At 42.4% G+C, this 12,403-nt stretch overlaps 3 protein-coding genes across 3 annotated transcripts; 1 reads left to right on the top strand and 2 right to left on the bottom strand.

The window, feature by feature from the left end:
• Window positions 1-29: 29 nt before the first annotated feature.
• Window positions 30-1,547, top strand: LOC310817750 (muscarinic acetylcholine receptor M5-like; the record flags this gene model as incomplete). Its single annotated transcript, XM_083688449.1, has 1 exon — window positions 30-1,547. One exon carries the CDS (start codon window positions 30-32, stop codon window positions 1,545-1,547), a length of 1,518 nt encoding a protein of 505 aa, XP_083544575.1.
• Window positions 1,548-3,585: 2,038 nt separating this feature from the next.
• Window positions 3,586-6,208, bottom strand: emc7b (ER membrane protein complex subunit 7b). Its single transcript, XM_083688283.1, has 5 exons — window positions 5,875-6,208; window positions 5,264-5,383; window positions 4,809-4,947; window positions 4,428-4,508; window positions 3,586-4,315 (listed from the first exon to the last, which is right to left on the bottom strand). The coding sequence occupies exons 1-5, from the start codon at window positions 6,102-6,104 to the stop codon at window positions 4,163-4,165; spliced, it is 723 nt and encodes a 240-aa protein (XP_083544409.1). The 5' UTR covers window positions 6,105-6,208; the 3' UTR covers window positions 3,586-4,162.
• A 470-nt stretch (window positions 6,209-6,678) lies between these two features.
• katnbl1 (katanin p80 subunit B-like 1) lies at window positions 6,679-10,450 on the bottom strand. The gene is made up of 10 exons (XM_083688282.1): window positions 10,315-10,450; window positions 9,279-9,401; window positions 9,115-9,152; window positions 8,632-8,911; window positions 8,333-8,448; window positions 8,198-8,248; window positions 8,005-8,094; window positions 7,798-7,902; window positions 7,544-7,637; window positions 6,679-7,411 (listed from the first exon to the last, which is right to left on the bottom strand). Exons 2-10 carry the CDS (start codon window positions 9,390-9,392, stop codon window positions 7,379-7,381), a joined length of 921 nt encoding a protein of 306 aa, XP_083544408.1. The 5' UTR covers window positions 9,393-9,401; window positions 10,315-10,450; the 3' UTR covers window positions 6,679-7,378.
• Between the last annotated feature and the right edge of the window lie 1,953 nt (window positions 10,451-12,403).

The following is a 12,403-nucleotide window of genomic DNA, read 5'->3' as shown; positions in this document are numbered from 1 at the left end:
TGTAACACACAGACAAAGACACTAACAACATGGATGTCGAGGACCTCAACTCCACATTTGATGGCAACTCATCGAATGCCCAGCCTGCATCACACAACCTCTGGGAGGTAATCACCATAGCAACTGTATCAGCAGTCGTAAGCCTCATAACTGTAGTGGGTAATGTGCTTGTGTTGCTTTCCTTCAAAGTGAACAGCCAACTGAAAACAGTGAACAACTACTATCTGCTGAGTTTGGCCTTCGCTGACCTCATAATCGGAGTGTTGTCCATGAACTTATACACATCCTATATCCTAATGGGCTACTGGTCCCTTGGGAACCTAGCATGTGACCTCTGGTTAGCACTGGATTACGTAGCCAGCAACGCATCCGTTATGAACTTGCTGGTCATCAGCTTTGACAGGTATTTCTCCATCACAAGGCCTCTGACCTACAGGGCCAAGAGGACGCCAAAGCGTGCCGCCATCATGATTGGAATGGCATGGCTTGTGTCATTCGTCCTGTGGGCACCACCCATTCTGTGCTGGCAGTACATTGTGGGTGAGAGGACAGTTCCACCGGACCAGTGCCAGATACAGTTCTTTTCAGAGCCAGTGATCACGTTCGGGACAGCCATCGCTGCTTTCTATATCCCTGTCTCCGTCATGACCATTCTGTACTGTAGAATTTACAAGGAGACGGAAAAACGCACCAAGGACCTGGCTGAGCTGCAGGGGCTCACATCCTCTGATCACCCCGAAAGTGTCAGACCCCAGAAGACCATCATACGATCCTGTTTTGGCTTCAGCAATGACAGGAGGGACAGGAGCCAAGCCTCATGGTCTTCTTCTAATCAGAGTAACGCCACTAAGATGACTACTAGGTCAGACGAGGCCTGGGCCAAGGTGGACCAGGTGACTTCCTTCAACAGCTACACCTCATCAGAGGAGGAGGAACATCCCGTTTCCACAGCAACATCCCAGGGCGAGAATGGCCAAATGACCAGTTATGAGGAAGGTGAGTTTTTCACTACCCCTCCAAAGAAAAACAGCAAGAAATGTATATCCTATAAGTTCAAACCAGTCTCAAAGGCAAAGGATGGAAGCCCTCCGAAAGACAAAAACAACGACCCCAAAACGGCCCCTCAATCAGATCCGACAGGCCAGAAGTCCTCCCCTTCCTCCTCTACCACCTCTAAACCCAACATAGACCCAGTCCTGAAGAGCCAGATCACCAAGAGGAAGAGGATGGTCTTGATCAAAGAGAAGAAAGCCGCCCAGACCCTCAGTGCCATCCTCCTGGCCTTCATCCTAACATGGACGCCCTATAACATCATGGTGCTCATCTCCACCTTCTGCTCTGACTGCATCCCCTTATCCCTCTGGCACCTAGGCTACTGGCTGTGCTACGTCAACAGCACCATCAACCCCATGTGCTACGCCCTCTGTAACAAGACCTTCCAGAAGACCTTCAAAATGCTTCTGCTCTGCCAGTGGAGGAGGAAGAGAGGCGAGGACAAGCTGTACTGGTGTGGACAAAACCCAACCATCAACAGCAAAATTACGTGATAGAAATATATATCATGAAAATAGTATATGATCATTTAGCACACACTGATATCCAAAGCAACTTGCAGTTATGGAATTAAATCCACAATTCTAGTGCTGCTATCAACCATGCTCCAACCAAATGAGCCTGACATAAAGTTGTGGACATAAAGACTGGTCTGGTGTCTGGTGAATGCATTTGTGCTTTTATTAAATTATTAAAAGTTGCATACACTGTATAGTGATGGCTTAGGAACCCCACAGGAACCTCATCTACTCTCTGTTTCATGTACTGTACAGTATATAATGAACATAGGTTGTACATATCACAGAAAATGTGATGTTTGTTGTATGAAGGACAGCATTTTCCTGATTTCTCAGATTTTTAAAGACGATACAGTTGTATGTATAGGCCTATTGCCATGTGTATTTCTAGTTGTTTTGTGAATGTTCTATCTATATTTCCATGTTGAGGATGCCATTTTAAACGCATCTTTTCATTTCAAGAGATTTGATTTTGTATTCAAGGGTTACATTATACTGTACTACAATGTTTACAGATTCTGAAGATGGTTTGAAGTTTCAGTTGAAGTTTCAGTTTCAGTATCTTAGAAGCCTTTTGGAGATCCGACTGTACATGCCAGATTCCACCCACTCTCATAGCAAGTATACAGTACACTTTACCACTATCATACTGTAAGTATGCCATCACTCCTCATCTCTGTATAGGGCAGAGAGGACAAATGTTTCACCATATAACAAATTTGGTACAGTATGTTCATAGCCATGAACATTTTCATCAGTTGCATTATACAATCAGCATTACAAAATTGTGACTTACTTACTCTAGCCAGTGGCCACTGAAGTCTCTGAGAACAAGAGAAGCTGTTAAATATTGCACTTGTCTTATGTCCCTCATAATGTTGCTCGGTGCCTTTGTTTTGTTTAGAGGGCAGGTTATATGAATTGTATTGTGAATGAAGTAGTGTTGACCTTGCTCTTTCTCTGTATTGTGTGGTAGTGCATTTGTGTATGTTTAATTTGCTCAGTGAAATACAAATGGAAAAAATAACCTATAAAAATATCCTCAAAAGATCCTCTGAATGCTCCTTTGTTAATGTTTTTGTTCACAACCGCTTAGGGGTCGGTAACAAATACAATTATAGGTGAAGTTGTAGCCAACAGTGCTGTGTACTCCCAAATCAAGGCACCCCCATAAGAGTTGAACACGTGTATGTCAGTCCAGCTTGCTGCCCCCAAAATATAATGTGGTTCAAACCCTGTCCATGAGCATTCCCAAGGACAAATAGAGACCAATAATTATCTCTAGGGACATCAGGCTGCTCAAGGTAACTCCTCTGGAAGTTCATACTCACTTGTCCCCAATGCTAAGACAACCACTCTGCATTACATCAACATGAGTTCTTCAGTGTAAGATTGCTCTACTAATAGGGTCATTTATCATCCAAGCTGGCCTTACAGCATCTCTGAGAGAGCGATTCATCATCAACTCAGCTTTCATCGAGGCCATTTATCATAGAAACATTTTAATATTGATATGGACTCTGCTTCTTATTAAAAAACATCAGGCAAAGCACTCTTGAGATCAAGGGAATGTCATCTCAGTCCATTCATAGCATATGAACTGTATATACAGTATGTGAACAGTGCAATTCAAGTCACTGGTCTTTGAGAGAAACCAATACCCCAGAGCTGTTGAAACATATTGATACATAAGTGAAAGATGTGATACTCCTACTTCTCTAAGAAATGTAGTAAATAATTCAGAATTTTAAGATAGAATTCAAAAGGTGACCTTGAAACATTTCGAGAGAATTATACATAATAGAATTGATATATACTGTACAGTATGTGTTTGAAACTAGTATTCTCTTAGATCAAGTTGTACACGTAAACGTAACACTCAACACATTTTTCACAAATGACAATTAATCAGTGACCTTCTATATCCCTCCCTCCAGACATAACATGTATGATGTATTGAGTATGAGCACAGCATTGATAAAATCACAACCTAAGAACACAAAAGAAACATAACTCAGGTTTTTCATCACAATTTATTTACCTTGTTATTTAAATAAGTCTGTTTATTTTTTTATTATAATTAAAATTCAATCCATTTTATTTTCATTCACAGTCGTATTACCAAAGCAAAAAGAAAAGAATCTCTGAATATTGATATAAGCTCTCATTCAAGTAGTGGAATTAGAATTGACATATGATTCTGAGATGCAGCAGCAGTAAGAGTACACACCAGAGGGTTAGAGACAGTTAAGTTACAACCATTCAAGAAAATGAATGCTAATTAATCAGAGGCATATGAAGTACTAGGCAGGCATAACAGAGTCACAGGTACAATGCAAACATCAGAGGAAGAGTAAAATCTTTCGCATCGAGTTTCAGGGTTTTAACAGTGCAGTGGAAAAAAACTCAAGCCTTTCCTCAGTCATTCCAATCTCATTTCAGACAGACTTCAGGAAAAAAGAAGGAAAGACTCTCTCTCGAAAAAAAAAAAAAAAACTGTACAACAGATGAAAATTCCTTTAAAAATCTTGTCTCCATGGCATGTGACCTGTGCTTCTTCAGGCACCTCAGGCCAGGGTCAATGTACGGTACTACCTCCTCTTCACGGCAGGACGACTGCCGCCTTTGCTGCTTCCGCTAGGCTTGCTGGAGCCCTTGGAACCGGAGAAGAGCTTGGTCATGAACTCAGAAACATCTGGCAGCTCAGGGTTGGGGTTCAGCATGTTCATGGACTGTTCCATTTCCTATGGAGGGAGATCAATGAACACACATGAGCATAATGCAGGCACAGCATAGGAAATACAGTTACATGGAAGACACACTGAATGAAACATTGTTATTTAGGTCGTTGTTTACCTTTCTCATCTCAGGATCGTTTGTGTTGACAACCTTAGGCAGCAGGACAATGACCAGCAGGGGAAGGACCATCATCATAACCTATGGAAGGAAGTAATGAATACATCAAAAACAGCACTAACAATTCTTTACCTCTGATCTTTGCAACACAGTAGCTCCCATGGAGCTCTATTTAGTTGCTTTCACATAATATGCTGCGCCAGGATGCCCATATCCCTTGTCAAGCAAAGCAGTAGGCCTACTACACTACTAGTATACTTCCACGCCCCCTAAAAAACACAAATCTGCAACTTTATCATCCCCAATTGCGTTCTGAGAGACAGCAAACTAGATGCTGATGTGAACATTTGTATGCATATCTAGTCATCATTTGTATCTTACCATGGGATTCATAAGGAAGTCAGTCCAGCCCCAGGTCTCCCTCTTCATGAAGTAGGTGTGTGGGCCAGAGGACCTCATCTGAAGAGGGTAAGGTTGGCGGATAACCTCGGAGGTCTTAATCAAGTTCACGAGGCGTGCCCTAAAATGTGAAACAGAGTTTAGATATCCTTTACCTTCCCAATCAACACCTTTCCCCTGAGGTGTGTACTTGTGCACTTCCTCACATGGAATTAAAAAGAAATGGACTGGTGAAAGAGAGGTGGTGGAAACTCCTTCCATCCCATGCTTACATCCATCCTATGCTCTTCAATCCATGTGGGGGGAGTAAATGAGTGCACACCTCAGACAATGTGGCGAAAGTGACAAAATGTTGCTATTTTTAATAGAGAAGAATGACAACTGCCAGGTAAAACAATGGTCTTCCTCAGCAACCATATCCCACAACTGCTGTATACCTCATTTTCCCTTTTGATGTTATGTCCACACGGACTGGATCAAATCTGTATCCAGGTGAGATTATTTCCAAGACGTAGGATCCTGAAGGGACATCGTTCACAGCAAAGCTTCCATCCGTCCTGTGGAAACATAATGTGACATGCAGCTGAGGAGGATTCAAGGCACAATAGTATACATGATAACTTCACTCATCAAATGGCATTTAGCATCAATCAGTATCGATTCACAGCAGGTGTTGGGCTAGCTGTTCTCACAACTCCAATGTCAACGACAGAGTATGTAAAACAACCCTAGCCCTGATCAGAGTGGTACAGTACCACTCTGATCAAGGCCAAACAAACCTAATGGAGCTGTGAGAACGGCTAGTGAGCTAGACAAAGTAGTCTCTTCTACAGTGTTATAATAGCAACATCAACATATCCTAATGCTCTAGCGGCGACTCTGGCGAGTGTTGCCAGGCCAGACAAATCGACTGTCACTAGAGCAGTTGTAGCCTGGCTGGCTAGTCATAGCCTGGCAAGCGAGGCTAGCGTGTGAGACGTGCTGGGCCGCTAGCCTAGCTTAACAAAACCAACCACCAGTTTAGCTACCTAGCGAAGTGTTGTGTTACCTCAAAAATCCTACATACTCCTCTCCCTCCACTAGAACTCGGGCGGACGAAATCCAGTCTTGCGTTTTCACTCCAGAAACGATTGCACGTCCCTCGATTTTGAAGCGATCCCCGTTTTGAGCTAATGCACCTGTACTAGGCCCCGTTTCCATATCAGTGAAACAGTACGCTAAAACAAACGTAGCTTGCAGAAAAAGCCACAATTCTGACACACTCCCCCGCAGCAACATACTTGCTGGTAGTCCTTTGATGAAATTACGATTTATGTTTTTAAATATCTTTAATTCAGACGTTAGTCCTCTGACGACCAGCTGAGTATTTGCATCAGCTGTCTCCTCTCGAGAAATAGTGACGTAGATTTTGAAAAAAACTTTATTGCAAAACCCGGAAAAACACTGCACCTGCGTAAATTTGACGCACGCAGGACATAGTAAACAAGCTGATTTGTTTTTGGCATGGAAATATACTGGTTATTTTGTTTATGATGAAGAACACAAAATAATCCATTATCTGATGGCTAACGTTACTGCCTAACTCTGACAATAAACTCTCTTGTATCAGAGTTGATCTATAACATAGCAGGCTTTGTTCAAGCTTTACGGCTAGTCACATGGCCATCTCTACCCATTAAATAATTTGACAACCTGAACATTTTTTCGAACATCGTGCTTTTTCCATTATGCCATCACAGCTAAATATTTCCTATTATATATTATATATCCTCATGTGATCATGAGCACTAGACTCTAGAATGTGCTGTGTAACTGCACACACTTGACAAGTCAATCCCCATACAGTCAAGACTGATTTTTGAAAATTTATTTTAAAGATGATTAAAAGAATCACTGTATGTACACATTACAGTCAAACATCATTCATGAACAGGCAAAACAAGAAGAGCTCTAATAACTTAAGACTGCAGCTGTTTCAAGTTCTTGATTCAGGACACAAGTGGAACAACTAAACAACGGGCATCCATCGGCATGCGGTGGCACACCATGGCATGGAGTGCGTCCCAATCGTCTCCTCTACTCCTCGCTTCCTCTCTCCTTGCTTCCTTCTCAAAACCCATTGGTGGAGAACATTGACTTAACTACTCTCCTCAAATGCGTTTTAAAGAAGGAAGCGAAGAGAGAGGATGCAAGTATTACAGAAAAGACTTTTGGGACGCAACAATAGAGTGCTGTGGGTGAGAGAGAGAAAGAGCGTGGCACTTCGTAGAGCAGCCTGGAACCAGTCTCAGAAGGTTGATTGTGTGCCTCATTGCAAGATGATCCACTTCAATGTGAAGCAGTCAATCCTGGTTCGCAGAAAAGCTCCCTCTCCCCTTCCATAAGTGTCTCCAGTTGTGATTGAGGGAGTGTCTGAATTGCTCAGTTCATCAATCCCATTAGAAAGAGGTTCCTGTGGAGCATAGGACAGTCTTTTTCAATGTCTCCAGGTACAGTTCAAACACAGTTCTGTCCGGTAGTAGTGGTCGCTTCCTCAGTGCTACATTGATACGTCAGCGCAGTTGTGATAGGTAGGACTCGACAGCCTGAAATGAAAAGATAAAGGGTCAGAGAAGTTGACTTTATACGTTAGATATCAATCTAGCCACAGGGGATTCAACAAAATCCCTGGAGGCATTAGAATCAAAAACATGAAACGGAGTGAAATTATAGCTTACCTTTGCCATCTCTCCTGTAGTTCCTGGAACTAAACTTAACCGGCTTCCATCTTTCCACAATTCTTTCAGTTGCTGCTTCATGACTTGGAGGTTCCTACAAACGGATATAAAAGTATGTCCAGTTTAGCCCAAGCATGGACTTGAACCATATCATATATCACATGAAGTCCAAATATCTTACACTACAGCTGCTGATGCAATATACTGTACAATAAGCATGACAACAAGAAATATGAAAAGCTGTTAGTACATACTTGTCTTCTGAGCTGCTGTCCCGCAGGTTTTTGCCATTTGTGGAAAGTTCTGGCCACCACATCTTGATGACAGATTGAACCCAGTGTAAACCAACAATCAAGTGTCTGAGGAAGAAAAAACAAAACTAAATCAGAATCCACGGTTTAAACAGGTGGACACCAGGATGACTATTGCACCACGTTCATCAGTTCCAGAGGCAAACTTACTCTTCATATGTACTGGCAAGAATTGTTTTCACTTGTGGTAGAAGGTCTACACAGCAGCCGAGTGATATGCACGGCGCCTCTTCTTGAAGGCTAGGGAGGAGGAGAGAAAAAAAAGATAATAACATAAATAAACATGTCAAAAAGTAACTCAGCAGACTATTTATCATATGTTCACATCAACTGTAACACTTACTTTTTTGTTATGATAGGTAGGCAGTCCAGAAGCACGCCTGTGTCTTGAATTCTGTAAAACAAAAACAGATTAATTGAAATTGATGAGGAAGTCCCTTAAACATGGCCATTGATCAGCAGTAAGTGTTATAATTACCTGATCAGGTATGCCACTAATTCACTAGCATTTCGTCGCCAAAGCGTCAGAGCTACATTTAGCCGGAGGTTCCTTCCGAAAAGCACGTGAGTCATAGCTTCATGGTCCTTTGATAGCTGTGTAGAGAACAGAAAGATAGACACAGAAACAGATTGCATTTTAAAACGTCAAGTACAGATAAAAAGAACACACCGATTGTCCCAGGGCAGAAACACAATGATTGAAACTTCCCCCTCCAACTGCGTGTGTGAGTGAAGGGGTGAGTGAGAGGTTCAAGGTCGGTCCAAGTGCCCCCTTACCTCAGCGAAGTAATCACTGTACTTGGAGCCAGCCCCCGCCATCTTGGAGGCCTCTGCAGAGCTCACAGGGAACCCGCAGTTGTCATTGTAGTGTATAGCCTGCACGTCCTCAGCACACGTCAGCTCATTCTCTTTGTTCGCCATGTCACAGGCCCTGCCTGCAGGAGGCGCCCTGCGGCGCTGCCCGGAGCTCACCGCCGCGTAACGCGCCTTTCTCTTGCACACCAGCACTCGTTGTTTCGCTTTGCCAGAGTTGTGTGCAGCACAACCCACTGGAAATCTGCCGTGGTGAGAACCAAATGAGGAGAGATGAGATAACGAGGCCTGAGACACATGCGGTAGGCTAACAGACAGACACAGGGGTGGTGTTATGGGATATGGATGGAAAGAAGCTTCGGTGCTCCAATTTGTCACCAGTGTCTTAGCTAGCTGAGAATGAAGATGATGCCTTAGATCCACATAAACAGAGGATCAAAAACTCACCGGTCTTTATCTATTTCTTCCTTATTTAAAAAATCCACCTAAAACAAAAGGATAGGCGATAAAAGCACTCCTACAGTTATACTCCTACACACACTTGTGACCAAGGTTAACCAAAACAGTTATTAGTATTCCAAACATAATGCTCCCCCCTTGGATCCACTCACCTCCTTCATGTTCTTCTGAGCAGCAGAATCCACACTGTGTTGGATGGCATGGGGCTGGGCCTGGTTGAGCCTGTAGAATTCCCTCTCTTGCCCATCACGACTTCCAGTGGCCATAGTAAAACACTAGAGGACATAAACAGACATATGAACATCAGACAATAGTGTACATTGCATGCATGCGAGTTGTAAAATGTTATCTGCTCAGACTGCATTATGTTACGTGCAAGACTGTGTACCTTGCATCAAACCTGAATGATCATTCCATTTGCAGCATATATTGACTTTCCTTCATGCTGTATGAACTGATAAAGTTTATCTCTCCTACCACCACTTAGCATGCGCTAGTGTGCAGTTTGAGTGCAGTCTACGTGTGCTGCTACTATTGTTTCTTCAATTAAACGTGTTTATGGCCTTGTGTGATGTATAGTGCTTGCTTCGACTGCCTGCCTCCTGTTACAAGTTGGGACAGCTCAAGAAAGTACGACAACAATAAAAAGGCGTTGGCTATGAAAGAGAAAAAAAAAACTGCATAGATATCATTCTAACCAGCTACTGATGTGGCTGTCTACTGTTCATTATATTGTGTCTTACGTGTCTCGTATTGTTTTGTTGAGTTGAAACACTGAACCAGCCGCCCTAAGAGACTTACATTGTATTTGCTACCCAGCGCAAACAGCGACTTAGCTAGCAAGCTAACCTATTGAGCTTCCTAGGGAGAGACCCGTGACAGCTTCAAACTAGTAATGTTGGCTATGACATGGGCCTAGTCTACAACTGCAAAGCTAGTAGTTGACATGGCATGGCCAGCTAACCAACTAGCTATCTTAGTAGCTACAGTTACATATGCATCGTTGTCGAAACTGACGTTTGACAGATTACAGCAGCAAAGTAAGAAGACAGAGCTGCCTGGTTAATGAACTGTGCTAGCTAGCTAGCTAACGTTACTAGCTAAATAGCTAGGTTAATTTTCAGGAAACATATGGCCTCAGCAATATTGCTTTCCAAATTTAGCTTTCTCAGACATTTGTTTACCAACCGTCACATTTTGCGAAGTTTCGTTGACTCCTCAGAAATATCCACGTGTAAATAAGGTGATGACGAACCGAGCTGTAAACTTGCAACAAATATCTTTGTTCTGGCTTTCAAGTTTATCACGCTAGCGCTTGTGCCATTCAAATGAACACAGCGTACAAGGATTCTGGGATTGATATTGGCAATGGGAAGGAAGAAAAGGGCACGGTTTTGACGACACCTAGAGGCGAAAAGTAAAACCTATATATTTTTTCATTTTGACTGGTCCTAGCGCGCCATCGAGTGTTGAGTGTGAGGCATTACACGTCATGAGCAAGGCGCAATAGTCATGCACTGGGCTACATCAGGCACATTACATGTTCAGGCCAGATTCATACAGCCGCCCGCAAGACACCCGTTTTCACTAATATATCACTACAGTATTCTGATTCTAGTCAAAGTCTCTTTCTGTAACAGTGGTGATGACATGTCCTCACCGTGTACAATTCCTGATCATCCATTCAGCAGCTCAGTGAATAGTGCAATTTATTGTCTACACAAATGTGATATCTTCAGTACACTTGTGTTAGGACCACAGATGGTGACAGACAGTTGTGATAGTGATGTGAAACGTGATAAAAGGGAGGCCTCATTGCAGGCTCCCATGAGGGCACAGTGTTACAGCAGATAAGTGAAAGTGGATGCCCCACTTCAAGAGCTCAACAGAGCAGCAGACCAAGGAGACAATAATGCATTGCACAAAGTAGCCTATTGTGAGCAACATAATGATTAACATAATTAGTCAACTTCAGGCTTTTGCAGTACCTAACCTAACCCTTTTTTTAATAAGGAAAGAATTGTCCACATTTCAACATAGATCACAACATTAACCCTGAATGGCTGAAGTTTTGAAGTAAATGGATTACAATCAAGGTGTACTCCTCAGTAGGCTTTATCTCACACTCATTGTAATATTTGTTAAAACACATTTCTCAACTAGTATGATTGATCCAAATACTCAGATTCAGAGGTGGCCTCTTCCTACCACCTGGCAAATGCAGAAAAGTTTTATTATGAAATATTATATTTCTTCCTTTATTCATTTTGAGTGCCAGACCAGCCAAATTAATGTCATTATGTCTCTATTATTCTAAGACAGCTGCCATGCTGGGGCAGTATTTACTGAATAAACCATCCATTTAGGAAATACCACCACAATAATATTTGGTCTGCTGCTTGAAAATAGAGAGCCATGAATCAAATATTTTTAAAATCGCATGTTATTGTATTTTGAGGAATTTGTCATATTTCAGACAGTGTGTGGTGAACTAAAAATACTTTCATCCAATTTGACATGAAAATAACAAATGTTGGTCTTGCGTCTCAGACAGCCACAGAAATGAATATGCTAGTTTAACCAGTTGAGTGGGTTGGTGTGTTGCTGGAGGCCTACCCTGATCTTTCCTGGATATCATAAATAGAAACACAGACTCTTTTTGGGAAACCCAAACCCAATGCCGGGAAATTGATGCTAATCAGTCTAATTTACCCTCTGAATAAACAGATTCCATTTCTTTGGTACGTTCATACATGTTTTTGATTGTTTTTAGTTGGTCTCACACTGAACAGGACAATGCATACTGTACCTCCAAACTTCCTACCACTATAACTTTAGTGAAAAACACATGGTCACCTATCATTGGTCATTGACCTGCACACAGTGAGGAGAGAGTACAGACAAAATTATTGAGAAAACATGAAATTCCTTGTAATATTGACACTTCTTGTAATATTGCTATAACCCATCGCAGGTTGGTCTAGGAAACACAAGCACAGGTCCTTAAGAGCTGAGTTGGCATGGCATTGTAACCTGTGAGGAGGGCCAAAATGAAATTGCATTTCAAGGAAGTCAATGTCAACCACCTTAACAGCAGTGGAAGGCCCACTAGACGTTTCCCCTCGCAGTTCCAAACCCCATACAGTACATGGGCACTGGCATCAGTTGGGCCTGAGATGCTATGAGTACCTTGTTTACCTTGCCACTCTAATGTAATGGAAGTCTCCGGGTGATCTTGCCCTTTTTATCCAAGAGAACAAATCGTGGGTTTGGCTGT

The sequence above is a fragment of the Argentina silus genome (genome assembly GCF_951799395.1).
Source record: "Argentina silus genome assembly, chromosome: 17".
NCBI lineage: Eukaryota > Metazoa > Chordata > Actinopteri > Argentiniformes > Argentinidae > Argentina > Argentina silus.
The sequence above is the reverse complement of the archived record's forward strand: the minus strand, read 5'-3'. Positions and strand labels throughout refer to the sequence as shown.